Here is a 24552-nt window from a genome sequence, read left to right as displayed (position 1 = left end):
CGTTCTCCGCACACAACACCAACACCACAACTGCTTTCACCATCACCACCCGCTACCTACTTCACTTGCACCGAGTATATTGATCCCCTTGCCACGGCGCAGCCTCTGCGTATCTATATCCGTTTGCGGGCCACAACAAGCATGAACGTCATCAACCAACACTTCGCACCCCCTCCTCACCTGCTAAACAACCGCCTCTCGCCTTCCCGCTCTAGTAGGCCCCCAACCCACCCCCTATCCCCCCGCAACAAGCTAACTATTGCGTCCCCATAGTCCTGTCGTCGTCGAATACCATGTCTAGCAGAAAGCGCAAGGCGGACGACGAAGGCAGCGGCGGAGATGATGATCGCATGTCCGCATCCCCTTCTGGGTCTCCTGCTGTAGCAGCACGCCCTCTCCCACGTCACTCCACGAAACGCATGCGCACAAACGTTTCCGGCCGTCCGCTTCCCCTACCACGACTGCTTGAGACGCTAAGTGCGGACGAGATGCGGCACCTCCTGCAATCCATCTGCCAGCGCCACCATGACATCGGCACCGAAGTTGTCTCTACCGCTCCACGGCCGAGCGTCCAGTCAACACTGGAGACTCTAGGCAGATACCAGTCCGCTTTCCAGGCTGCATTTCCTTTCGGAGGGCGGCCGTCGTCGGACTACTCTTACAATCGTGTTCGCCAAAATCTCATCGAGCTTCTTGACGCCCTGAAGGACTTCACGCCCCACTTCCTGCCGCCCAACGAGGCCCAGCCTGCAACGTCGCTAGCATTCCTTGATGGCGCTACTGAGATCATTCATCGTCTTCCTGACTGGGACACGTATCAGCACAACCGGCATAAGGCGGAGGCGTATGAAGAGATGGCAAAGGCATGGGCAGCAGTCATCCGCGAGGCAGTGAAGCGCGCTGGTGGCATACAGTTGCAGTACGGCAACTGGGATCAGAAGATGGCGAAGCACAATGAGGAGTCAGGCGGCCGCATGCAAGAGGCGGTCAATGAGCTGCGTGGAAGCTTGGGCTGGACGGGTAGCAATGCGCCGACGACGGTCGCAGGTGGGCCTGCCGATACTATATCTATCCGGCAACAGTTGCTGAGTGGAACCTATGGTATGGGTGCGCCTGTGCGAGTTGGCCCCTGGTAACGGACTGAAATGTCTGGCGAGTCTGCAAAGGGCGATGTCGGTATTGATAGAACACGGCAGACACATGGAAAGACAGTAACAGCTGGAGGGATACTCGCTCGCGATTGCCGTGATATTGGATGAGCATAGGGAGTCATCTGCTCATTACAATTTCCCATATTGCGTCAAACACTGCGGATATCGTCGTGGCATTGCATAGCGTATGCACGTTTAGGAAGGGATACCACATTTTGGAGTGCAAACAGTTTTGTCCACTTCCATGGGAGGAGGTTTTCACGATAACGACCCTGGCTTTCATTCGATGCATAGCGTGTCTATCTATTCGTTCATCGGGAATCTTTAGTGTCCCTTACTTCCTAGGGTTTTGGGCGTACAGACGAGGGCCTGAGTTTCGCCCTCTATGTCGTCGGCGTAATCTCTTTGCAATCGATATACTCATGGGTGGGCGGTTGGCAGTATGTTCGGGAGGGTTATCTCTAGCTTCAATGATAGACCTTATTTGCGTATTATATGCTGTGTTGCTGATGGCTGACGTTGGGAGGGTTTGACGCTAGCGTATCAATCTTCCAGACACGGCCTGCAGTGCTCGTGGTGAGCTGGTGGGGTCACGTGATGGCGTGTTCAGCACGATTAGAAGCCTCAAGTTTCACTTCCCCTCATCGCATCTTCTCGTCTTTTTATCCACCTCCTCTTCTGTCCAACCCTCGTTTCTACCACTTCTTCCTCGTTGGATTAGCCAGTCATTATTAATACCCTTTCTAGACGTGATGGCGATATTGAACGACCAACCGGGACACCAGGTCGAGATCCTCGTTGACGGTTCGCCGCTCCCGGAGTAACATGACGATGAAGAAGAGCAAGGACCGGACGCGGTCACCAAATACATTGAGTCCAAAACTGGCTCAGAATTTCAAGTGCGTTCTAGCTTCCCTCGCCCTTTCCCTGGCACTACGGTTTTGGTCGACATTCACCTTGATGGAAGACGTGTGTGTGGTACTTTCGCCCACCAAGAGTGCATGGCTGGCGCTGGATGTACCATTATACAAAGTGGTGTGCCCTCATATGCTCGTGATCAATGGTTTGAGCGGACCTTTTGCTTCGCAGAGCTTACAATCGGTAAGACCCGACGAATCTCCGGGTTATGCACCCTCCTCCCAAAGCAGGTATGTTAACATTCAAGACCAGATGACTCCGGTATTCTCCCAGTTAGGGACAAACTCAAGAAGACATTGGATAGAATAGGGGAGATCTCAGTCTATTTCTACAAGACAAGGAATCTTCAACAAAAAGACAGCCACACGTTCAACGGGGCAGATATCTCAACGGTTGGAACGATCTCGGAGAAGGTCCTCAAAGGCAAAGCACTTTCACACGAGGTTAGGTAAGCGGATGGTATCCATTACTTGTCCATGATAGAAACTAACATCAAATCCAGCTTACAGAAGCCGCGGCAAATACGAAATCGGACTGTATACGAGTTCGAGTACATTCAACCGCAGAAGGAGCCATTTGCCTCTTTCTGCTTTAGATATCGCTCCCGAAGTGTGTTTTAAATGCCCTATTTCTCGTAGTTCGACGGCTCACAATGTGGACCTCCAGTTGCCTTGAAAGCGCTCTGCATTATCCCTCGATCGTCAAGTCCGCTTCCCCTAGAAGACAGACCGGTCGAAGATTTGACACTGGAGGAAGCCAGGGAGCTTTTGTGGCGTCAACGTGTGAGCCTTACTGTAGTGTCTAAAGATTTTGAGTACTAACTCTAATGAAGCGAGATGCGGCTGCACGCATGAGGCAAGAAGGCGTCAAGAGGGAACACCCAAAAGATGACGGCAACGAAAATAATGGCAAAGGTGACGAGGTGACGTTCGTGAGCGTGAAACGTCGCAAGTTACCGCCCACCCCCAATAAAGATAGAGTGGAGGTCGTCGACTTAACGTGAATCACTGTCACGATGGGTCCTCATGTTCAGGGCAGATCAGGGTGGAGATTATGGCCGGGCGGTTTTCAATGGCACTTCGCCTCGGCCCCCTCGGAGTGACTTCGTCCTTGATTCAGCGTTTCTAGTGTCTGATACCTTCTCTCTTCTCGCAATCAATGACGGATTGGTACTTGGCGTCATTTTTGCTAAAAGGTTATAGAGTCAGATTTTGCAAGGACTTGCCAGCAACGCAGCCATCCGTCAGTATACAGGCGTGCAACACTGCAGTACATCAAATTTAGTACTAGTTAGTAAGCATAGAGGTGGTTATCAGTACAGTAACTGTATGTGAGGCCCTTTCACTAGCCGTTTACGGTAGTGTGTATGGATTTTGGGTGGAGTAGAGGTGCCTGTGTAGCTGCATGAGGCGCCTTAGGGTAGCCAGAAATTAATGCAGATTATGCTAATCCAGCGTGTTTTATTAGCAATCTTCTAAGAACTCCACAACACTGTAACCTAGCCCCTCTATACACCTTATAATGTTACTTTTCTTAGTACGTTACCCGCCAGCCTTGAGCCTCTCAGCGCATTAGAACTCAGTCAGTCGATCTGCCTCTGAGAAGGCGCCTGTTCACTATCCTGCCGCGTTTCACACATAACAATTAGGGCTATAGAGCTACAAAAGAACTAGCTACGTAACAAGGTACTAAGCACTAAGCTAACTAAGCTAGCAGAGTACACTAAAATAGTGAGGAACGTAGCTTAAGAAGAGGGTTGATTTACTTCTGTACCTACTAATACTTCTTAATTAGGTTAGATACTCTGTAAACAGCCCGTTATACTCCGTACACTACAGTAAAATCTATCAATTCATCCGTTATGGAGTACTAATAGTTACCCTCCCTCTCTACTCAGTACAGTTAGCACTTACAAGCAGGTTAAACAATACAGAACAACAGACGGCCTCAAATCTACTCCGTTGCATACGGATGGCCGCACTACTTACCGGGGCTTACTAGGGCCTTTTCAGTAGTGGGCTAGTCAGCGAATGACACTATCATATACATTAAACAGAATCTCCTGTAGGTCGACAGGACATCCCATTAATGGATATTTCTTTCCTTCTGATTACTATTGGTTCTCCACCACTTTAAAATTACAATCAACGCAGATACTCTCATAGCCGAATTTCCTATCAAACGCTAACCCGTCTGTTCTTCTTCCTTCTTTCTTCCTTCTTCTGTTCATCTTTTCCCAGATCACCTTCAACTTCTCTCGTTCTCCGTAGCCTTCAGCCACAATAGTAATCTTTCCTTACGTGCCTGAGCTCGAGGTGGTTATCGTCGTCGACGGGGCACCCCTCGGTGGACATGATAGTGACGAGCACTAGACTCAGCAGTACCAGCAAACGCGGTCACGATAAATCTTGAGGTTCCTTCAGGTACTCTGTTCGCAATCAGATACACCTTCAATCCTCCATTCTCACCTACCTAGATCATTCATAGGAGGCTGGCATTGAATGAACGGTTACACTCCCTATATTGGCTTGACGCTTCCTTGGAGATGGAAAGTTACATCTGTTCCAGGCCCAGCGTCTGGCGTAGAATCTAAGGAATATATCTCAAAGTTTCGCTTGTATGGACCGACGACAAGAAAGAGCACAGCGAGATGAATGATTAGCTAGTGGATGCATTCAGTGTACCCAGAGACGAGATATGTAAACAGCTTATCGAAATCCCATATAATCTACTGCCGCAACCTAAACAATCGGGAATAAATTATGCATCTGAATAGTCTAACTTAGCACACCATTGTAGACAGTTTCGATCCCTATTTTTCCAGTGACCCAACACCGGGCAAAGCACTGGTTCAACAACAGGTTGGTATCATCCATCCACTTGCCATGCAGCCTTCCGGGGCCCTCAACTTTCATCAAACCTGTTGATGATCAAAATTGGAGCATCTTACAATATATTGTTGATGGCTGTCAAAGGTAAGCATTGGACCCGAGGGAATCTGGACTGACTTGGATTATCTTGACCCATTCCGGATATGCTCTAGCAACAAAAACACGTACCTGGTATTAGCATCCCAAGGATACCTTGTAAGATTTCATGTAACTGGACAGCACGGAATTCTGACTCTTGATCCTAACAGATCTACAAATGAGACTGACGAACCACCTAGCTATCGCGGCGATGAACTATGGATCCCCGCCCGCAAAGGGAATGGTGATGAAGGTTACTACGTCGATAAATCGGTGGCCTTGCTTCAGTCCATTACCGGAATTTCCTCTTGAATCCGCACAAAAATTCTATACTAAACAATTGTTGCAACACCACGGCCACTGGCTCGACATCAATGATATCTCTTCATGTTGCATCAGTAGCTGTGGCTCACCCCTTCCACACCTTAACCTAGTTCAGGCACCGTTCAAATTACCTATTGAGTATGGGCAAATCAATCATGATTAACAGTCATTTGATGTCACATCTGCAAGTACCGTATCTACCTCCCCAGCCTCCACCTGTCCAACTCTGAGCACAGCAGCTGGGACGCCAACTGTCACTCTCAATACTCTAACACCCTGTGTAAAGAATATTACGTTCCAGCCATGTGCACTAAATCTTACCCTTTACGGTCACTCCTGAGAAAATGAAGCTTTTGCGCTGCATGCAGCGCACAATGACTACTACAATACCACAGAATATGGCTTACACAATCGATACAGCTACGTCAGCGAAAACGCAACGGATCACTCCCTTCTCGATATATATCCTAGGAAGCGTCCCTTCTTCCTCTCTAGACCTATATCAGCTGGAAGTGGGAACTTGACTGGCCACTAGGGTGACGACACCAATTTTCGTTGGGGAACCATTCGTATAACTATCCCATAAGCCTTTATTTTAGTGTTGCCGTTGTTCTATACTTTGGTGTCGAAGCATGCGGGCTTACTAGTACCACGGATATGGGGCTTTAGATGCACTGAATGCAGAGCGCCTCCTCCCCTCTTTATTGCAACCAAAATTTGCAGAATACAAGAGCACAAGAAGACTTTCGTTGCGCTACTACTGCGAAACGAACAAGACTAGCCCTACCCGTACGATTTTCTCTCTTCCCGTACTGGTACACTATCTTCTATAAAGACTATGCAGAAGTCGCTCCGATATTGCATGCTCTAGCGTGGTACTTTCTTCACGAAGAGCTTCTAAGAGCAATTGACAACCAGTTCATGCTTGGTCTCAGGATCCTCATCACCACTACCCTAGCCCCTATCCTTCGAGCCTCCCCAGGAGTCTTCCTAAGTATTGGCCAAGGAACGAAATGGTATACTTACAACGACATCAAATACTCAAGCGGATATAATGTCACGCTCGACACACCACCAGTGCACATTCCTGTGAATGTCAAGACTAGTAGCATTATTCTGAGCCAAATGCCGGAAGAAGATGACGGCAATCAATCCTCGGAATTCGGTTATAGCGCTAGATGAGGAGGGAAAAGCGGAGAAAAATTGTATTTGGGTGACGGCGTTTGCCTCGGGCCGGCGCGGGCCCAGGAGATCAAGCAAGACCCCCTTCGTATGGCTTAAGGTATCATCTGGCTGCGTAACATAGTTTTCGTTTGCTGATTAGACCCCTTTCGACTACTAGTACCACCGCCTACAAGGACTTGAATCCGCTTGCGAACATTACGATTGCGGGACGGGGTGGTAGCGTCTGTGGCGGAGTGTTGGCCACAAAAGGTGGGAAGAAACTAGACGTATAGGAAGTTTGTGCCTAGGTAGGAAATGGAGGTGGTCTTAGTAGATTTAAAGGTATTTTAATCCGCAGGACCGATCCTAGATGTTAATCGATTTGAGAAGGCATTTTCGTGTTCATTCTTTCAACATTTTTGTCCAAGGGGTGCTCTTGGAGCAATTTAGTAGTTCGAAAACTAGCTTAGACCTCGTTCATAGAGGTTTCCTTCATCGCGTATATTGGACTTTGTATGAAATTCCTCACAAAAGATCTGTAGAAATAGATACAAGTTACATATCGACACAATCTCGTATCATATCTCACACTGGCCCTCCTGCGAGGTGTACCCCAAATTGCCCCACATGGAGACTGCGGGGGAAAAACATTAGGTACACCCCGCATTTCGAGTCTACATTCAACGTGAATATATACATGACATGTGCAGAGGTTTATTCAACGAAACTTGCACTAACGCGTCAATTCCTACCTCGTTAACCCCAAAAAGTACAACATGGATCCGGGCGAATTCGGCTACTCCACGCTCCCTCTCCAACATGACCCCTATCCAGCCATATCACCTGATACATTGAAAGGCGCGAATGGAGGCAAAGTCGCCGTCGTAACGGGTGCTGGGAGGGGCATTGGTGCTGCCATTGCAGAATCTCTTGCCATGTCAGGAGCAGATGTTGCAATACTCGACCTTAAGGTCGAAAATATGGCGCAGACGAAGGAAGCATGTAAAGCCCATGGGGTGAAAGTTGAGGCTTACGCTTGTGATGTCTCTGATCAAAAGGCGGTTGTTGAGACGTTTGATAGCGTTGAGAAGGAGCTAGGTCCCATTGAGTGAGTCTCAGACGCATGTGTTTAATTAGTTTCGTGACCTAATGCGAGGTAGAGTACTGGTCAACAATGCTGGTATCCTAGATCAAAGACCTCTCATCATGTCGACTTTTGATGACTTCTGGCGTCAGATTGAGGTCAACTTCAAAGCGGTATATCCCCATTCTCCCTTCTCCTTAGGTGATTCGCTCATTTTAATGATGCCAAAAGCCCCTACTCACAATCCACACCATGCTACCTCGGATGCGTGAGCGAGGTGGCGGATGCATCATCAACATTGCGTCGAGAAGCGGCACTGTAGATGTACCAATGGTAAGAAATCCCTTGTACACATTTGTTGTCCTATTTCATACTTACTACAAGCGTCTGAGATGCTACCTAGGTGGTGTTTAGGATAGGCACAGTGTGTTTTGAGACTGAACATGGATGGAACAAACCCCCCTTTCAAAATATTTGCTGACTTATGACTCCACGTTGGTAGACGCTAGGCTATGTACGTATCTTCGCATCTTTCCCTTGGGTTTCCTGCCTGCTAATGATATCAAATGAAGGTTACTTCGAAAGCTGCTCTCATCCGGGCTACACATACCCTGCAAATGGAGATGGCTCTAGACAACCTCGATCCAGCCATCCATCTCTATGCTCTGCATCCTGGTGGCGTGCTCACTGGAATGGGTGGATGTACGTCCATTAGTCCTCCTTGCTTTGTTCTTCCTGCACAACAAGTTTCTGGAATCTGGGAACACAGCTGATAACCCGAACCTAGCGGCGGCAAAAAAAGACGTCCTTGAAAAATACGGGGATGTGCGAGACGAGAAATTCTTCATGGAACTTTTCAAGGATCCCCCAGCACTATGCGGGCAGACGTGTGCATTTCTAGCGTCGGGAAGAGGCAAGGATTTGAGAGGACTGTATTTAGGTATGTCATCCATTTCTTATAAGAATTAGAGTGATCGGCTAAAACAATCAGACTGTCGGCAAGATGTGACGAAGCTTCTAGAGAAAGGAAGAGAGACATTACTGAAAGAGAAAAGAAACAAACTGACCGTGAACTTCTTGGAAGGATACTGCAATGAACCCTAGTTAGAGGGATTGGCGAGACACAGAAATGGGGCGAGGCCATGGATGTTTTGACAAGAGGTTCAGCAGCACCCACACCTATCAGTGGATTTAGATTAAAATACTGAGATGTGGGCAGATAGGCACATTCATTAACATAGGTGCTTCGTGTGTTTATCCCCTCACTCACAAGGGACCATGTTGCTGCTTTCCCTCTAAAGGTCATGTTATGAATTTCTGTGGCATCTGGCTGGGTCTGCACGGCACAGTTTCTCCCTGCTGAGACCTTTGCCGCTTTCAGTAATTACAGCCAGTCGAATTTTCGGCAGTTAGGTTCTCTGTGGTGGCCTAGTTTCGGGTCCTTTCAAAAGCGAAAACCACTAGGCAGTACCTTAGGAAAATGTGCTCTGAGTTATAAGTATCTTTGATTCTTTTGATTCCAGCTAAATCTCTTCTGAGTAAGTATAGAATGAATTCCAGTACGCTGCCATATTGGATTGCCGTAGTCTTCTACTTCTTGTCACATGTTTTCATTCGGATTCTCGATTGATACACCGATATTAGCCTGCACTATCGGGGATGGATGAGCGTGTTAGACAGCCAACCGAAGATATGGTCTGAAAGTGGAGCCTTCTCACTGGTCTCATACAAGACTCACTAATGGCTCTAAAGCTTCCTCCTCAAACCCCAAAGCTTGCTAGATATGTCATCCTTTCCATGTCAGGAAAAAAAAGGCATACTGCGAGAACAAGAAGTGAAGTATAGCATTCAATCCGAATGAGACTTAGTCGCAAGGATAAATGTGAAGATTCATTTTTAATTTATGAGACATTGTAGGTGAAGGCTTAGGGATGCGTTGAGTTTCGAAGAAATTTGATGGTCATTAGTCTGACTTCTTGCTGTATTAGTATGAGTAACGTTATTCTCAATAAATTTCGTCCTAATACCTTTCAATACTTATATGAACTTGGGGCATGGATCTTTGCATGATTTGATTGGGACTCTAGTGTAGCCACCCTTGCAAAAGTAGATACCCTTCTATCCAAATTGTACGGGAGGGCATTAAAGTGCGGCAATTACATTAGGCATAGCTCTTCAGTGGAGACTCTCTTCCAAGTTGCGTTGATATAGGAATCCAATCGCTGCTAAGAGAACACGCTTCATCAGCTTTCAAACAGCTAAGACGGAATAACTCCGTATTTGCAAGGGTAACTCATCGTTGAAATCTACCGAAAAGCATGCCTAGCCTCTACGCTAAGCTACCCATCAATAAGACTCTCATTGGCCATCACCCTTCTTCAAATTCATCAGCACCTGCTCCAGAACTTTCCGAGCGGAGCATCAGTTGACATGAATCTAGCGATCATGGTAATTTGGAAGTGTATGAAGTGGAATTAGGGGTAATAATTGTGTGACTCATGATCTTTTGGAAACATTATTGTCTTCTCTTGCCGTGGCCCCTTCTTCTGCTTGTGGAATTCAATTAGCGCTAGCATCGTAAGCGCTAGTGCAGCTTTACTACCAATGCCGGCATGCTTAGACCCCCTTTTCTTGCTTTGTTCGAAGTCAGGTGCCCAGAGGAATCACCAGAGGCGTGTACCATGTCAGACAGTTTCCTTGGTCTCTACATGGTCGCTACTGATACTTTCTGGCCTTTTCTTCTCACCTATATGAATTTCCGCTCTCACGATACGCTCGTCTGCCTCGATGTACTCGGCTGGCCTCTCTAGTTGTATGGCGACCTTGTTCCGATGGATGAAGATATCTGGTTTGCTCTCAAAGAACCGATCGATGTCCTCAAGGGTCCTGTTTGTGCTCGTTAGAGCTCATAAATTTGTTAGACTAAATATTTGAGTCTCACCTGTTTGCTGTTTCTGGATAGAAAAAGTACGTGATAGGTATGAAGGCGAAGCAAATGACAGCCCAAATAATCCAGAATCGCCAGCCAAGATTGTTAATACCAGGCAACGTAACCTGAACAACCATGTAGTTCATAATCCAGTTCGTACTCATTGCTACAGGCCCAGATTCAGCCATAGCAAATGAAATCTCGGGGTGAGGGAGTCTTACCTAGTGATGCCCCTTTCGTTCTCATCTCTAGCGCATTTATCTCTGCTACAGTGGATATTTTAGTATCCGCGAATTGGGGGAAGCCACTGGAAACCCTTACTTGGATATAGCCATGGTACACCTAGCACGCCCATTCCAAAGCTGGCAAAGAAGATAAAGAAAAAGGATACCGCTACAATGCCGAGCTTATACTCATCACCGCCATTAGCAGAGAGGCCGAGTGCAATTGAAATGACGATCCAACAAGTGGAACATGCGGCTGCAGAACACATCATGACTTTTCGACGACCAAATCGCTCCTACGCTGTAGCATCAGCCCGGCCGCAAAAAGGCTAAGCGGCGAGTAAATACTTACGATGACGAAGTAAGCCAGACATGCGAAAATAAGGTAATCTACAGACCCAGCGGCCGCAAGAATGCGGCTCAGCAACTCCGAAATATTGAGAGCGTTGATGAAGATGTAGCTCATGTAGTAACTACCAAGGTGGATGGGTAGTTAGCATGAGCTCTATTTGTAGGGTATAGGAGTGGAAGTTTAGTAAGAGTAACTCAAGACTGATACGGATATTGTCCATTGAACTGCAACTTGAGCCGTGCCTCAGAATGGGGTTGCTAGCATCGGCTTATGGCCTGGTATTTGTGGTAGGGGATGGTCTGGAATTAATACCGTACCTCGTCACGTTAATACCAGAAATTTGATTCATAGCTTGCATCCAAGCACCGAGGATCATCCGACGTAAGACGCCTGAGGGTCCACGACCAGTGAGAAGTTGTCCCCATGTATAGGTGGATATGTGTTCTCGATCCAAGATTTCCTTGATAATGTTGAACTGCGCATGCACCGATGGCGAATCTAGAGTTGCTCCATGACCTTCCAATGCAGCCAGAACCTCGTAAGCCTCCTCGTACTTTCCTTTGCGGATGAGGAGGCGCGGAGAGTCCGGCAAGAATGGGCACAAAGCATAGATGCAAAGTGTGAAGAATATCTGGAAGGCGAGTGGAAAACGCCAGGCTACATCTCTTGGAGCAAAGGAGAAGCCCAACGTTAGCCAATTCGATATGGAGAAGCCAGTAATGCAATTTGCTGCTGCTATTAGTCTGGAGATTCAAGGCGTAGCAAGGATAGCCAGACATACCCATCTGAATGATGACCAACTTACCCCTACTCCTCATTTTGCTTGTCTCGGCCTGCCAAACACCTGCGGTAGCGGTGTTCATTCCAGTTCCAAGACCTGCAACAATCCTGCCAACCATCATTTGCGCCACGGTTGAACTCGCGGTCTGAATGATAGCGCCAATGGCAATAACGGTAGACCCAAGCAGAATCTGGCGTGGACGGCCCAAAGGATCCCCAGTCCAGATCGTGGACATGGCTCCAATGAAGCAGCCGATATTGTATATACTTGTCATGACACCTTGCATGTTGGCGGAGGGATAGTCAAATGTTTCAAGAAAATTCTCGTTGATGATGACATTACCAAACACCCCTACGCACCATATTAGCTTCCTTTGTTATTTTCCTTGATTCCGCGAACCTTGATCGTATCCGTAGAATATCAAGACAGTACTGGCGGCGATACTGATCCAAACAGTAAGCCTTTCCCCAGACCCTCCAATATACTTGCGTGGCATGACTAGCTGCTTGGTAGACGTGCGTGAACAAGGTCCAGTGAATGGATAAAAAATCGTGTCAGACAAGACTGAAGTTTTAGATCTACTCAAGAAAGCATCCAAAGAGCGTCCGGTTCGACGGCGGTGGCCCCTTTTATGTTGATTCATATCCCACTCCTCACACATGGTATTCTCTCCACGCCCCCAGCTTCAATAGGTACCCCAGAATCCATAAAAGACCCACTTATGCGCGTGCTACTCGCTTTTGTGTCTCCCGAGGCTCTAACTCATCCTAAACGGGCAAGGATAGGCAAGGAAGAACAAGGCCCAAGGGAAGGAGACCTGCATAGTTCAGGGCGTGATGATGATGGTGCAGGGACGTTGAGGTACACAGCGGAGAACTGACCGTTCGGCATACCTTCTCGGGGAAGCGCGGCTAGGCATTAGTAGTGGGCATGGAAGGTCTGCCGAGGGCTGGGGATTTGGCAGGTGTGGCGAGTGCGGAGTCGCCACGTGAGTTCTTCCGTCAAACGGACTCTCTTTCCTCGACTCGATGGAACCACAACTTTGTCAACCAGCTATTATTCTCGGTATCTCTGAGAAAATGTCTTCAATATACCTCGAGCACGAAAAGCATTTTTGGGAGCCCTAAACTCTTGATGAACAGCGCCTGAGTATTCTCCTTAGACATTAGCAGGAAATTCGGGGAGATTAGCCTGTATTCGAGCACTCATAGTTAACTTTCCAATACTTTTGACGTCTTCCAGATGCTTTTCTTAGTTGGCCCATTGCTCAGGTTGTCCTTCTTAGTCATAAGGGCCTCATGATGCTTTTCGTTTGTACTATTATCTATCTCTTGAAGCGATAATTAGAACAAAGGCTCTGGTATATGTGTTTAATATTGGGGAATGGAGACTACTGTTTGTTGGTATTTAAAGAACGAGGGTTTAGTATCGTTTTGGTAAGAGAGATCCTACCAGCTGCATCTGATAAATGACTATGGAGTGTAATGATTGATTGGGTCCACCCGTCTGATCTTTTCATAATGCTGGGAACCTTCTCACGTCTGATGAAAGTATACGAGATGCACTACCAGTAAGAACAGTCACACAAGCACCATGAAGAATACAAAGCCATCCTCTAGTCCGTAGAGCAACCGGGCATTCTTAATCCAGTTGAACAGATATTTCCTACATACGCTCAAGGCACCGAACGGATTCAGTTCGATGAGCTGAGTCATGTTTCCGGATTCCAACGAGAAGTCAAAAGTAAAGCCAGACGGCACCAAAAGCTGAAGTCGATTCATCTAAAAAACTGTCGGCATGATTGGTGAGTTGGAGGAGAATTCTTTCAGCGTTATTACGCACGATGTAGGCAAGTTTCCCCACATCCATGGCCTCGGGCATGACAAAGGGTTTCATCCATCTGTACTATGAAATTTTTTTTAAATTTAGATATCTTGTAAAAACTGTTTTCGGAAGTTAGTGTGCAGATTATACGACTTAGCAATGTTAAGAATCTAGTTAACTGCTTTCGTATACAACAAATACCTTTTGTCACGGAGATGCTACAAATAAGAGACAATAGCCCAAAAAGGAGCACTAGTAGATTTGACGTACAGTATCCAGTAAAGATCCAAGATGTTGCGTGAGGAAAGGGGAGGTTGGACAGGTTCGAATTTGAGCGTTGGTGCCGGGCCGATGCGCAAGCATGTGATTAACATTGGGTGTTCGGAGGAAGACTCCTCCAATGGCCCTATATGGCGATGGGGTGGCGTCACAAGTCAATACAGTGAAACCTTTCATCTAAAACCTGCGGTCTAACTGTACATCTGTATCTTGTCACCTAATGGGGGATATAACAGGTAATGCAAGAGAGACGGTTGCATCCAGTTAACCTTCTCTCTGATTACAGTAGGAGTTTTAACTGATAAACTCTACCCCAAGTGTATTCCATGTTGGGTGATATCGTGCTCTATAACATTTCTTCTTACCGCGTCAGTAATGCAAAACTGTACAATTGACATAAATCTTCCAAGGACGAGGTGGAAAAATTAGACAAAGTATCCAAGAAATGGCAGCAAGGAATATTGATCGGGCTTAGGGTGTCGAATTAAAGATGTTAGAGCATCATCCTACCCTTGGACCCAGTCTATCACTCTCCCACAAATTGTCGCGAGGTTCAGATCCAGATATACCAGGCGCACCATCCATTCCCGAGGACGCTCTGTGCGCGCCTCCATTGAAACCTATCGGCTCCTGCACCCACCTATCACTCATTTTAAAACCATCTCTTCCGAATCTGCCCCATTCGTCTTCGCTGCCGAGCATATTGTTCAAGTCCATTGGGCTCAGGTGATAAGTCCTCGGGAGTAAAGGAACGCCTACCCCTTTGATGGGTGTCCAGAACAGCTGTTCAGCCGTGGTTGTGGTTGTCATGGGAGAAGATGTGCTCGATGCGTACTGTAACGAGGTGCTAGTATTATGCTGTCTGATCATCGAAGCTTGGGCCGCGGGGACCTGAGTGGGATGACCATGTTGCTTATGCTGAAGCAGCGCGAACATGGGCAAGGATTCCCACCGAACAGATGAACCTGGTGGTTCCACCCCTTCGCACCCATTTGTGGATATATCCCTAGTTAACCGTTTCATAGAAGCTGTGACGAGACTACCCGTAAGTGGAGAAATGCCTATCGTGTCCTCTCTAGGGATGAGTTTGCTGTTCTTAAGAGCATCGGGGAAGGGGAGGTTCCAAGTTTTGGCCAACGCATGAACGATCTTGAATGAACGTGCACCAAAATAGTGACAGGTAGAGAGCTCTTCGAGTGCTTGTAGGCCCTCAAGCAAACCGGCTGCGCTGGTCTCGTAATCCTTGGAATAGAGAAGGTGTACGATGCAAACGGATAATAATATATGTGTTAAGATGAGATGGCCGCACCGCAGTTTGTAATGCTGCCGATAAAGGCGAAGGAACTCGGATATTTTGTTCGCCGACCCGATGCACATCTCTCTTGGTCGAATATCGGAATGAATGAGGTCATACTTAAGCAACGGTCTAAATAGGTGCAAGATGATAGTATAATAGTACATGCTGCGAACAGTTAGCAGAGTAATGGTATATTGATTACATCAGCACATACTGAAGGACTACGATATGTGGCTGAGGTTCAATGTTGGGATTATCTGGAACACGAAGAGGTGGTGGCAGATTATTGTACCAAGTCTGGTACCTCTTATAGGTCTCAATAAGGCGTCGGTCTGTGAATCGATCTTTCGGGGCAAAGAACATGTAGTTGTTGTCATTCACAAGCTCGGACAAGGCGCTAAAGGCTTGAAGGAACATGCGACTCGTGACCGTCACAAACTCAATGTGATGAGAATTATGGTGGCAAGTGCCATAATTACCTGTCGTGATTGGTTCGTCGAGTATTGGTTTGTCTAAGTTGATGGCTGCTCTTGGAAGTTGAGTTATCCTCCCGATACATACCGACCAGGCCCTAGCAATCGTGTCATCAGCGCGATAGCCTTTGCGTCAAACCAAGCGCAACTTACGTATCCACCACAAAGCACCCCCAGAAAGTGACTTTGCGGACTTCAATTTCTGAGGAGGTCAGTTGGAAAGGGGGGCAGGCTGAAGTCTGTAGATGCAGGCCGAGCTCAACAACCATTCGTATACACCGTCCGATGTACATAAATCCTGAGCTATCACGCCCAGCAGAGGGCTCGCGCATCGCCATGACGCAGAGTGCCTGTGTAGTGGTAATAGAAGGGCTCTCATCCTCAAAGAGCAGCCTCCTGGCCTCTGCGAAGAAGTGATCGCCGGCTGTACGCGGGTTTCCGGGGTCCAGGCGCGCGCGTGGTTCGTCGGAGAAATGGCAGGCATATGCTAGGAGGGCATTGACCAGCAGAGGGCTGCAGTATTTCTGGCGCCCACTGCGGAAGTCTTTGTAGAAGCACTCCCGTGAGAAGATGATATAGAAGGGATGTGACCACATAAAGTACAGCTCTAGCAATCGATTGACAAAATGGATGTCGTCGGTCACGGTGGTCCATGTGCCGTTTCGGTGCCTTTCGGGAAAGACCGTGGGGACACGTGAGCACGTGTAGTTTTCATCTTCGGGAACCAACCCTAGACTAGAAGTGTGTCCAAAGTGCCTCGACTCGCCTGTTCGGGTAGTGGCAGGCTTCCCAAGTAGGAGGGAGAGATCTCCCTCGAGGGAATGCTTGGCCGACGTGGTTGTGTGTGGCAGTGTCACCGTCGTCTTCTTCCACGATTCGGCGAGCGATGCAAGGTCAAATGGATCCTTCTTGATATGCCGTATAAGCTCATAGACTTCCCGCTCGGGGAGCGTGCGTATCAAATTAATGATGAAGTCGGCACTGTCGCTGGTGGTAGCGGTCACAGTGAGGCTGTCGCGCTTCTGCGCTGTGGCCTTGGTGCGACGGCTTTCGGTCTCAAGGTCGTAGAAGCAGTCTGTCTGGTACACAGCAGTGCACGTTGCACAAACTGGGGTGCCTCCATCGCACTATTTGTCAGAGTTGTTAGTGAAGGAGGATAAGGTACTGGGCATGCTGTACCTTAGACTTCCGTTTTCTGCATGGAACACAGGCAGATTGTACACACCTCCGTTTGTTTCCCTTGGGCTCACCCTGGCCCTGCGAAGTGGATGAGGAGGTACTTTGTTCCTTTACCACTGTGGCGCGGGCCATTCCCGTAGCTCTGTCTGAGGGATGCAATAATGGTAACAGAGAGGAGTCTCGCGGATCATGGCATATCTAGGCACTCACACACTTTCTGGGATGCTGGCAACCATATGGCATCAGCTAGGGAAAGAGGCAAGACAGCAACCATGACGGTAAGGCATTAAAGCTTCTACACCCGCCACACGCCTCGGGAGAGTGGCCGAGGAGATGCACACTGCGGTGGTCAGTGCTTCCAGCGATTAGAGAAGTGAGGCGTCGGCGAAATTATTTATTCAGGCATCCGTCCAATAACGTGCAGGCCTCGAAGTTCAACGCTCGTTGCTGCCGACACCGGCAGACTTCTGCTAGCGGCGCGGGTATAACTACAGAATGTTATCACACAACATGGAACATGATTAGGGAAGAGTCTACTCATTAAAACTTTTGCTGGAATCAGGGATAACATTAACAGGATATAAATTTCTGTCCTCCTAAATCACCCCTCTATCGTGTTCCACCTTTGGCGACAAAGTTGCAGCATGTTGTACCCCAGTAAACAATATATTATTGCTGTGACTTCAGTGCCGGCAGGAGGCTCCGAGCCATCTGTCGCGCCTGCTGCGCGAGTACTGCGTCTATCACTACTAGCGCTGCCATGGACTCAACGATGGGCACGGCCCGGGGTACGACGCAGGGATCGTGTCTGCCTTTCGCCTCGAGCACGCCTTCATTCTCGTCGTACGTTGTGGTGTTCTGCGCCTGCCCAATCGTGGCTGGTGGCTTGAATCCCACGGTGAAGTAGATGGGAGCGCCATTAGAGATGCCGCCCTGGATGCCCCCGCTGTTGTTGGTCTTGGTGGTCAGACGCGGCCGCGGGACTGACGGGGATGTGCCTGTGTGCAAGGCGGGCACTGAAGGCGCTTTGATGAACGGGTCGTTGTGTATTGAGCCAGGTACCTGGCAGCCGCCGAATCCTGACCCTATCTCGAAGGCCTTTGTGGCAGGAATGCTGAGCATTGCATGCGCAAGCGTCGCCTCGAGCTTGTCAAAGCAAGGCTCGCCCAGCCCGCTCGGGCAGTTCCGAATCACGCAGGTCACGGTTCCACCTATGCTATCTTGGCGGTCTCGAAACTCTGCCACGAGCTTCTCCATGCGCTGACTGCTCTCCTCGTTTGGACACCGCACCGGGAGGAACGAGTCGACCGTCTTTCGATCGATTGTCTCGATCAGCTTGAGAAACTCCGGGTTCGTAGATGCAGTGCGGTGAGCCAGGGTTGGTGGAAAAAGGAATTCGTTCCCAATCGAGGCCACAAAGGCCACAATTTCGACGCCGTACGCCTCGCGGAGGTACTTTTCGGCAATGGCGCCCGCTGCCACACGCCCTGGACAAGCGTTAGATCCCACAAGGTCTGAATGCGACCCGGAATGCTTCACCAATTGTCTCTCGCGCGCTACTCCTTCCGCCGCCAGAACTCGCCTTGACTCCGTATTTCTCCAGGTACGTCCAGTCCGCGTGACTCGGACGCGGGTATAGATCCATTGTGTTGTTCCCATAGTCCTGCTTCCTCTGGTTCTCGTTCATGACCCTCAGACCGATCGGGGTGCCCAGTGTGATGCCGAACTCTGTACCGGATTGAATTTCTACCCGGTCCTTCTCATTGCGCGGCGTGGTGATGGCAGATTGCCCAGGGCGACGTCGCGTCATTTGTGGCTGGATGTCCGCCTCGCTGAGGGCCATGCCTGGGGGGCAGCCGTCCACAATACATCCCACTGACAAACAGTGGGATTCGCCATAACTAGTCCAAAAATCAGCCATTGGCACGGTATTGATAAGCGTGAAGGAGCACACACGTGGTTACCCTGAAATTGTGGCCGAATGTAGACATAGTTTAGGTGCAGTTGAAGTAGTGAGGTGGAAAGCTGCTTGCAATGGACGTCAGAGTCACTTGCTGTCTCGGCAATTTTTATTTTGCCAGGGCGCTGACCCGATCTGCAAGCCCGATCTCGGAAGCCGTTGGCCCCGAAATAAGGCTGAGGCCAAGGCCGAGGCGGAGCACGTCCCAGGGCTTAAGAGGCTTAAGAGGCTTAAAGTTTTGAGTTCACCTTCAACGAGGGGTTGATTACAGTCTACGTAGCTACTACGCTGCTTGACCGGGTATTCGCGCGAAAAGAGGCCCGCGAAACAGAGCACGGATGTCTCATCTAAAAAGCCGAGAACAGAGGGAACAAGACTTGATTCCGCCTAACTCATGACGGTTTGTGCCGTCCAGCCTCTACCAACGATTTCGCTGTTCCAGCTCTCTCCTCGTACAATCTGCGAAGGTCATCTACTGACGCTTTCTTCATATTCAGCTTGCGCGGGATAGAGGGAGGTGCAAGTGCCGGGCTATTTGAAGGTTCGAAAGAAGGCATTCTATGAAGCAAGCCGGGAGATGGTGCGCGTGGCTTTGGCCTAGGGACCGGCAATGATGTCGACTTTGAAGGGGGGCGGTTGGTTACGGGATTTGTAGGGGGATGGACTGGCCGAGCAAGAGAGGTGATATTAGGGGGTTTGTAAGTGGACGCGGGCCAGCTCGGCCGACGAAACTCTGTCGATGGAGCTTGGGGCCTAGCTGAAGTTTCAAACGGAACATTCGATGGAGAAGCGTTGTCAAGCTGGGTGTGCGAGGGCATATCTGTTCGTGTTTTCTGATCCGAGGGCTCTCTAACATGAGGAATAGCTTTTCGTTTCACTGCTTCCGAGATTGGAAGATTTGCTAAACCTGGCAAAGCCATTCTTGGGTCAGACAAGTTCCGTGCCTGTACTCCTACGGCGGCGCTCTCAGCATTGTCAATCTGCTCTGCTGTCAGGGCTTTCCTCTTGGGGAGAATGATTTGAGGTGGAGGATGAGAATCGCCAACACTGTTCGTACCAGATTTCTTCTCGTCGGGGAACTCCCATTGAGAGGGGCGCGGGGGCGCGAATCCATCCGCCACTGCAGAATAGCTTGTTGGGGATTCCGCAACGTCGTGAGTGTCATCCGAGACAATGGTAGAGTATCTTGGGGGTACCATGAGTGGAGGGGCTGGTTTTCGCTTAGTCACGGAATCATGAGAAGAACGACCGGATGTCGATCGAGGTTGTGAGTTCGTAGAGCGAGGAGGTAAAGGAGGGGGTTTCTCGCGAGGGCTGCTCTCGTTGTCCTGAAGTATGATGCCGGTTACTTGGTTGTCTTCATCATCTACTTCCATTTCCGGACAATATGCCCTACCTTCAAGGGGATCTTCCCAATCATTTGAATCAACGGGCAGGCGGAGGTCTTGCTCGAAACTAATTGCATCTACTCCGCACTCATCCCGAAGACCAACCGACCAGGCCTCAACCGCTATTGCAAGAATCCGCCGAACTATGGAAGACATCTTGGCGTCTTCTAATTGGTCTGGGCCGCACAACAGAGCCGGTGCAAAGCAGACGGCCAGATTCTCTGGGGTCATCTTGTTACGGGCTTGCTGGGATGCGACTGCATCTAGGAGGGGTAGCAGATGCCTGGTCACGATTTCGCGTGAAACAACTGGTAAAAAGGACCATTCTGACGAAGGAGAGATTAGATCCTTTAGTCTCTCGAGATCGGGGACATCGTCTGGGTCATTGAAGAATCGCTTCAAGTCTCTATATGAGGCCTGAGGAAATATCGGTTGACGGAGATCGGCGTACCACGACTTGATTATTCCGGCGGCCATTAGAACTCCATAGGCATCTCTCTGGTCTATCTCGGCGATGATTTCATCGAGGTGCTCAGCACGAGTATAGCCGGGGATGGCAAGGGTCGCTCCGTTATCTTTCCAAACGATGAATTTCTGGCCTCTGTCGTATGCTTCTTTTAGGATTTCTTTCAATTTGGCATGTGGCGGAACTCTGAAGAGCCCCTCGGCGACGATATTCTGCTCCATGAGCACGAAGCAGGTTGTCTCTCGGAGGACGCGTGGCAGCCGGGGTTTGCCTTTGGAACTAATTGGGAGTGGCTGGCGAGCAGTGAATGCTCGACGACCGCTCGCATATGGGGCAAATATGTCGTCAGATATGCGCCGGTCATGGAGGTAAGTCGAAGGAGGAATGAGGAGGTCTTCGATGGGAATGTAGAGAGCGAGGTTGCTAAGTGTGGACGCTGGGTAATTTGTCAATCAATAGCCCCTCATTCTCTGTTAGGCTACGTGACGTACCATGAATGATCTTCCTCCTGAACTTGGGACTCACGATGGTGGAGAAGATCTCGGTGAGGATTCGCACCCACGCTTTCTCATGCACAATGTACAGCTTTTGCAGCCGCTTGCGCATGGCCCGTGACAGGACGTGATAAGCTTGCAGGAACCAGCCCCAACCAGGCCTATTTTTCTTGAGTGACGTCGAACCATCGGAATCGCCCGCGAAGAAGACGACTTCATACTCATAGCCCTTGACTAAGTCGTCTTCCTCTGGTAGTCTCGCAAGCACGTATGGTAACAGCGCGTCGAAGTCGGCCTCGCGAGAATCTGGCAGGGCCGCAGCATTTAGGACGTATATTGGCCTGTTTTCTTTGGAGGGGATGGGCGAACGATACAGGATGCTTGAAGCGGCTCGAGCGAGTGATGTTGAGTACTCGGTCGACTCCGGTCGCGGTGCAACTGCGTTGAGCGACGAGCTGCGTAGGCGACTCGCTAGGTGCGCCCGCATGCCACTCATAGCTGTGGGTATTAAAGTAAAAAGGTGTTGTAGAACAATTGAGCGGGCAGACGAGGAAATGGACAGGAGACCTCCAGGGCTAGCGTTGGGGAGACGAAGGCAGGGGAATACGGGCATGGCCACAGACAACCCCACGTCACTTTACAAGGTTCCAGCGTCGCTGGTGGCGCTGATGTGGCGCTTCCAGGTGCTGGCACGTGCAGGTGATACAAACTTGGAATGCAGTGTCCAAAGAACCTGAGATAAGTGCCGCGACGTCATTTGTACAAATAATGAGGGCGTGTGTGACTTGGATACTGCGGCTTCCAACTACCCGCCCATTCTACTGCTCGATTGATATGCAGCAGTAACTCTGGTCCTGCCCCTTGATGCACCATGATTCATGATAGAAAGTGGCATACTTTTGACACTTGTCCTAATTCTGGCCACAGCTTCTATAGCTTTCACAAATCCCAAAATCCTCGTGAATATGCTATAGCAGGCTCCAACTTTCTGTCAGACCACCCAGATCGCGGACTTAGCACTGCGGCTCCTCTGGCTACTCCTCATCCGTATCTGAATCTGTGTCCTCTCCGTCCTCTTCAGCAAAGACAACTCGAATCCCTAATTCCTGTAATCGTGCCCGCAGGGTCTGGACTCTCTCTGTATTCCTCCTAAATTCTTCGTAGCTAGTTCCCGCATCTCTTAATGCATGACGAAGCATCTCTACTGTCAAATCCTGACCCGCGATGTGCTGGCTCAAGTCTAGACGTACAAAGTATTCTCGAAGGACTTCGAGCTCGGCCCGTAGCTGGTCCTCATTGACATTTTGGGCATTTTGCTGTCGAGCGGTCGTGACAGTATAGGAAGATTTGTTGTCTTCTGGCGGCAGCGGGTCAGATGTGGAGGTGTATTTGTTAATGACCCGAGGCTCGAGGAAACTTAGAAGCTCTCTGTCATCTAAAAGAATAACGTGCCGAGCAAGATGGACTTCATCAATGTGCCTAAGCCAGGAAGGGTTTTCACCCGAACCGAGTGTCTCAAGCGAGGAAGCCACCTCAACCAACAAAGAAGTTGCCTCGGGGGTGTTCCATAGGTCCTTAGCCCTCGGTACATAGAGCTGGCATAGTAGTTTTTGATGGTCATCGTTGGGTTCCTTGCCCCATATCGGTTTGGGGATAGGACTGATTTCGAGCTCCTTACAAAGTCTCGCCGCAATCCATGGATATTGCTGGATAGCTAGACGTAATGATGACCTAGCCTTCTCCGGGTCCTTTAGGTGGTCGTAAGCAAGGGCGATAGACATCGCCAGATTCGGGGCAATTTTCCAAATCCGTTGCAAGTGATCTGCGTCTACTATATTAATAAGGCTCTGGGGCTGTCGTCCACGAAGAGCCAATTGATCGATCACCAGGCGGATACAGTACGGGTCCCCTTCAGGATCCATGCTCAGGAGTAGCTTCGCCCACTCAAAAGCGGTGCGCCAGGTTGCACGGGTACCAAGGACACAAATGTGTCTCCACGCCGCCAGCCAGAATTCGCGATTTTCAGGGCGGCGGAAATCCAACCGCGCTTTTCCTTGGGAAAGATTCGTTGCAAACGTAGAGTGTACTGCACGGCCGAAGGAGAACAGGGCTCGCTCGAGAAGATCTCCAGCAGTCGCATTGTCACGCTGCTGCTTGGCAATCTCGGACACTTGAAGCAAGGTGGAGATGTGGTATGCTGCGAGTTGTGTTAGTACCAAATTCCAACGGCTATTAGTTTACGCAGTGTCAGGGAAGTCAGGTGTTGTATCGATAATCTTCTTTCAGGCATGGTATGATCTTTACCCACTCAAAAACTAACTAGTCAAGTAAAGCAAAAACACGATGCCATGGAAAGCACTTCTAATTGATATGGCAGACTTACGGTTGAAATGAAGTAGCTGGATCATTTGTTCTGGATCCATAGATGCTACGCACGTCTCGAACTGCCTCTGGACAGACTGGTAGGTGAAGTTGTGGACAAAACGGTACTCAACAGCTCCGTCGTTCCTCTTTTCCACGACTTCCATACCTAGGCCGCCCAACGTAGCCCGTGGCCACTCTTCTTTGCCTTGGACGAAAATATTCCGCCGAAGGCCGATAGAAAGATTACGACTTCCCGGTGCATTTCGAGCTGCTACATTTGCAGCAATCCCAACTTGTAGCTGCCCACGGCCACGCTGTCTCAGTCGAGCTGGCTCGTCGTCATTGCCACCTTGTACGGCCGCACGACCAAAGAGCTTGCGCATTTCATTGGAAGCCTGTAGGTGCTGGGTGTCTATAGCGAGGACTGCATACAGCTGCTGCATCTCGTCGCTAACAGTCGATGTTAGTTGGTCAGCGGTGGAGCTGCAATTGGCCTGTGAAGTAATGTTTAGAGCGAGAAGAGCACGGTCAATTTCGTCTAGACCAGATTGTATTTTTGGCGATGTGGAGGAAGGGGTTGCGTTTGGCGGATCGTTGACCTGGGCCTTGTCTTTGCCCTTCTTCTTTTTCTTCTTTTTCTTCTTGCTCTTCTTCGAGGGCAGAGGGGCTGGGGCGATGGCAGGTGTTGCCTCGCCCTCGCTGTCTAAGGAATCCACTTCCGGCTCTACATCATCCTCATTCCCGTCGCCCGCTTCAGATGCCTCCCCCAGCAAGGCAAACAAGCTGGGTTTCGGTCTCGAGGGAAGCGTGACCTCCTCCTCTGATGGCTCCTCTTCATGTGGTTGTGCGAGTCTCTCCAGCCGTTGGCGCTCCTCAAGCTCCTTCTGAGCCCGTCGCAGTAGGCGGGAAGACATCTTGGTGCAATGTGGGAT

General features: G+C 49.3%; 11 protein-coding genes across 11 annotated transcripts; 4 read left to right on the top strand and 7 right to left on the bottom strand.

Annotated features, from left to right (window-relative positions):
* Positions 1–6: 6 nt before the first annotated feature.
* Positions 7–1616, top strand: BDR25DRAFT_342341 (tethering factor for nuclear proteasome sts1). Its single transcript, XM_033693713.1, has 2 exons — positions 7–214; positions 274–1616. The coding sequence occupies exons 1-2, from the start codon at positions 142–144 to the stop codon at positions 1134–1136; spliced, it is 936 nt and encodes a 311-aa protein (XP_033548468.1). The 5' UTR covers positions 7–141; the 3' UTR covers positions 1137–1616.
* Positions 1617–1975: 359 nt separating this feature from the next.
* On the top strand, positions 1976–3072 carry BDR25DRAFT_222507 (uncharacterized protein; the record flags this gene model as incomplete). The annotated part of the gene is made up of 5 exons (XM_033685065.1): positions 1976–2252; positions 2322–2517; positions 2572–2678; positions 2736–2851; positions 2902–3072. Coding segments are annotated over 5 exons (867 nt in total), but the record flags the coding sequence as incomplete, so codon positions are not given.
* An 856-nt stretch (positions 3073–3928) lies between these two features.
* Positions 3929–5096, bottom strand: BDR25DRAFT_354136 (uncharacterized protein; the record flags this gene model as incomplete). Its single annotated transcript, XM_033695259.1, has 9 exons — positions 3929–3958; positions 4013–4062; positions 4107–4175; positions 4227–4364; positions 4403–4541; positions 4603–4731; positions 4762–4797; positions 4859–4989; positions 5078–5096. 9 exons carry the CDS (start codon positions 5094–5096, stop codon positions 3929–3931), a joined length of 741 nt encoding a protein of 246 aa, XP_033548466.1.
* Positions 5097–6040: 944 nt separating this feature from the next.
* On the top strand, positions 6041–6544 carry BDR25DRAFT_313558 (uncharacterized protein; the record flags this gene model as incomplete). The annotated part of the gene is made up of 1 exon (XM_033691387.1): positions 6041–6544. The coding sequence occupies one exon, from the start codon at positions 6041–6043 to the stop codon at positions 6542–6544; it is 504 nt and encodes a 167-aa protein (XP_033548465.1).
* A 694-nt stretch (positions 6545–7238) lies between these two features.
* On the top strand, positions 7239–8714 carry BDR25DRAFT_285179 (NAD(P)-binding protein; the record flags this gene model as incomplete). Its single annotated transcript, XM_033688166.1, has 7 exons — positions 7239–7634; positions 7687–7783; positions 7842–7943; positions 8113–8124; positions 8183–8312; positions 8398–8550; positions 8602–8714. The coding sequence occupies exons 1-7, from the start codon at positions 7303–7305 to the stop codon at positions 8712–8714; spliced, it is 939 nt and encodes a 312-aa protein (XP_033548464.1). The 5' UTR covers positions 7239–7302.
* Positions 8715–10294: 1580 nt separating this feature from the next.
* On the bottom strand, positions 10295–12520 carry BDR25DRAFT_285176 (general substrate transporter; the record flags this gene model as incomplete). Its single annotated transcript, XM_033688165.1, has 8 exons — positions 12296–12520; positions 11897–12247; positions 11433–11844; positions 11116–11236; positions 10861–11059; positions 10761–10805; positions 10552–10705; positions 10295–10496 (listed from the first exon to the last, which is right to left on the bottom strand). The coding sequence occupies exons 1-8, from the start codon at positions 12390–12392 to the stop codon at positions 10295–10297; spliced, it is 1581 nt and encodes a 526-aa protein (XP_033548463.1). The 5' UTR covers positions 12393–12520.
* A 956-nt stretch (positions 12521–13476) lies between these two features.
* BDR25DRAFT_313555 (uncharacterized protein) lies at positions 13477–14083 on the bottom strand (the record flags this gene model as incomplete). Its single annotated transcript, XM_033691386.1, has 4 exons — positions 13477–13677; positions 13739–13796; positions 13922–13938; positions 13991–14083. 4 exons carry the CDS (start codon positions 14081–14083, stop codon positions 13477–13479), a joined length of 369 nt encoding a protein of 122 aa, XP_033548462.1.
* Positions 14084–14386: 303 nt separating this feature from the next.
* BDR25DRAFT_260105 (uncharacterized protein) lies at positions 14387–17258 on the bottom strand. The gene is made up of 4 exons (XM_033686628.1): positions 16949–17258; positions 15923–16896; positions 15511–15867; positions 14387–15461 (listed from the first exon to the last, which is right to left on the bottom strand). The coding sequence occupies exons 1-4, from the start codon at positions 17078–17080 to the stop codon at positions 14501–14503; spliced, it is 2424 nt and encodes an 807-aa protein (XP_033548461.1). The 5' UTR covers positions 17081–17258; the 3' UTR covers positions 14387–14500.
* A 242-nt stretch (positions 17259–17500) lies between these two features.
* Positions 17501–19155, bottom strand: BDR25DRAFT_285169 (chorismate synthase-like protein). The gene is made up of 3 exons (XM_033688164.1): positions 18905–19155; positions 18488–18849; positions 17501–18435 (listed from the first exon to the last, which is right to left on the bottom strand). The coding sequence occupies exons 1-3, from the start codon at positions 18937–18939 to the stop codon at positions 17618–17620; spliced, it is 1215 nt and encodes a 404-aa protein (XP_033548460.1). The 5' UTR covers positions 18940–19155; the 3' UTR covers positions 17501–17617.
* BDR25DRAFT_303122 (uncharacterized protein) lies at positions 19152–21811 on the bottom strand. The gene is made up of 2 exons (XM_033689945.1): positions 21254–21811; positions 19152–21198 (listed from the first exon to the last, which is right to left on the bottom strand). The coding sequence occupies exons 1-2, from the start codon at positions 21750–21752 to the stop codon at positions 19301–19303; spliced, it is 2397 nt and encodes a 798-aa protein (XP_033548459.1). The 5' UTR covers positions 21753–21811; the 3' UTR covers positions 19152–19300.
* Positions 21812–22112: 301 nt separating this feature from the next.
* BDR25DRAFT_333734 (DUF654-domain-containing protein) lies at positions 22113–24550 on the bottom strand. Its single transcript, XM_033692866.1, has 2 exons — positions 23640–24550; positions 22113–23453 (listed from the first exon to the last, which is right to left on the bottom strand). Exons 1-2 carry the CDS (start codon positions 24532–24534, stop codon positions 22291–22293), a joined length of 2058 nt encoding a protein of 685 aa, XP_033548458.1. The 5' UTR covers positions 24535–24550; the 3' UTR covers positions 22113–22290.
* Positions 24551–24552: the final 2 nt, after the last annotated feature.

Source organism: Lindgomyces ingoldianus (assembly GCF_010093535.1).
Source record: "Lindgomyces ingoldianus strain ATCC 200398 unplaced genomic scaffold BDR25scaffold_13, whole genome shotgun sequence".
Lineage (NCBI taxonomy): Eukaryota > Fungi > Ascomycota > Dothideomycetes > Pleosporales > Lindgomycetaceae > Lindgomyces > Lindgomyces ingoldianus.
The sequence above is the reverse complement of the archived record's forward strand: the minus strand, read 5'-3'. Positions and strand labels throughout refer to the sequence as shown.

What these genes read in the sequence shown, in the direction of transcription:
- BDR25DRAFT_342341 (XM_033693713.1), top strand. Translation starts at nt 142, where the DNA reads ATGAACGTCATCAACCAACACTTCGCACCCCCTCCTCACCTGCTAAAC. An exon ending in CCTCTCGCCTTCCCGCTCTA is followed by an intron (nt 215 to 273) that starts GTAGGCCCCCAA and finishes GCGTCCCCATAG; the next exon opens with TCCTGTCGTCGTCGAATACC.
- BDR25DRAFT_260105 (XM_033686628.1), bottom strand. Translation starts at nt 17,080, where the DNA reads ATGGCCCGCGCCACAGTGGTAAAGGAACAAAGTACCTCCTCATCCACT. An exon ending in GGGTGCTTTGTGGTGGATAC is followed by an intron (nt 15,868 to 15,922) that starts GTAAGTTGCGCT and finishes CACGATTGCTAG; the next exon opens with GGCCTGGTCGGTATGTATCG. An exon ending in CCACATATCGTAGTCCTTCA is followed by an intron (nt 15,462 to 15,510) that starts GTATGTGCTGAT and finishes AACTGTTCGCAG; the next exon opens with CATGTACTATTATACTATCA.
- BDR25DRAFT_285169 (XM_033688164.1), bottom strand. Translation starts at nt 18,939, where the DNA reads ATGTCTACATTCGGCCACAATTTCAGGGTAACCAC. An exon ending in CACAATTTCAGGGTAACCAC is followed by an intron (nt 18,850 to 18,904) that starts GTGTGTGCTCCT and finishes TTTTTGGACTAG; the next exon opens with TTATGGCGAATCCCACTGTT. An exon ending in TAGCGCGCGAGAGACAATTG is followed by an intron (nt 18,436 to 18,487) that starts GTGAAGCATTCC and finishes ACGCTTGTCCAG; the next exon opens with GGCGTGTGGCAGCGGGCGCC.
- BDR25DRAFT_303122 (XM_033689945.1), bottom strand. Translation starts at nt 21,752, where the DNA reads ATGAGTGGCATGCGGGCGCACCTAGCGAGTCGCCTACGCAGCTCGTCG. An exon ending in CAGGAGGAAGATCATTCATG is followed by an intron (nt 21,199 to 21,253) that starts GTACGTCACGTA and finishes CAAATTACCCAG; the next exon opens with CGTCCACACTTAGCAACCTC.
- BDR25DRAFT_333734 (XM_033692866.1), bottom strand. Translation starts at nt 24,534, where the DNA reads ATGTCTTCCCGCCTACTGCGACGGGCTCAGAAGGAGCTTGAGGAGCGC. An exon ending in CCAGCTACTTCATTTCAACC is followed by an intron (nt 23,454 to 23,639) that starts GTAAGTCTGCCA and finishes CACAACTCGCAG; the next exon opens with CATACCACATCTCCACCTTG.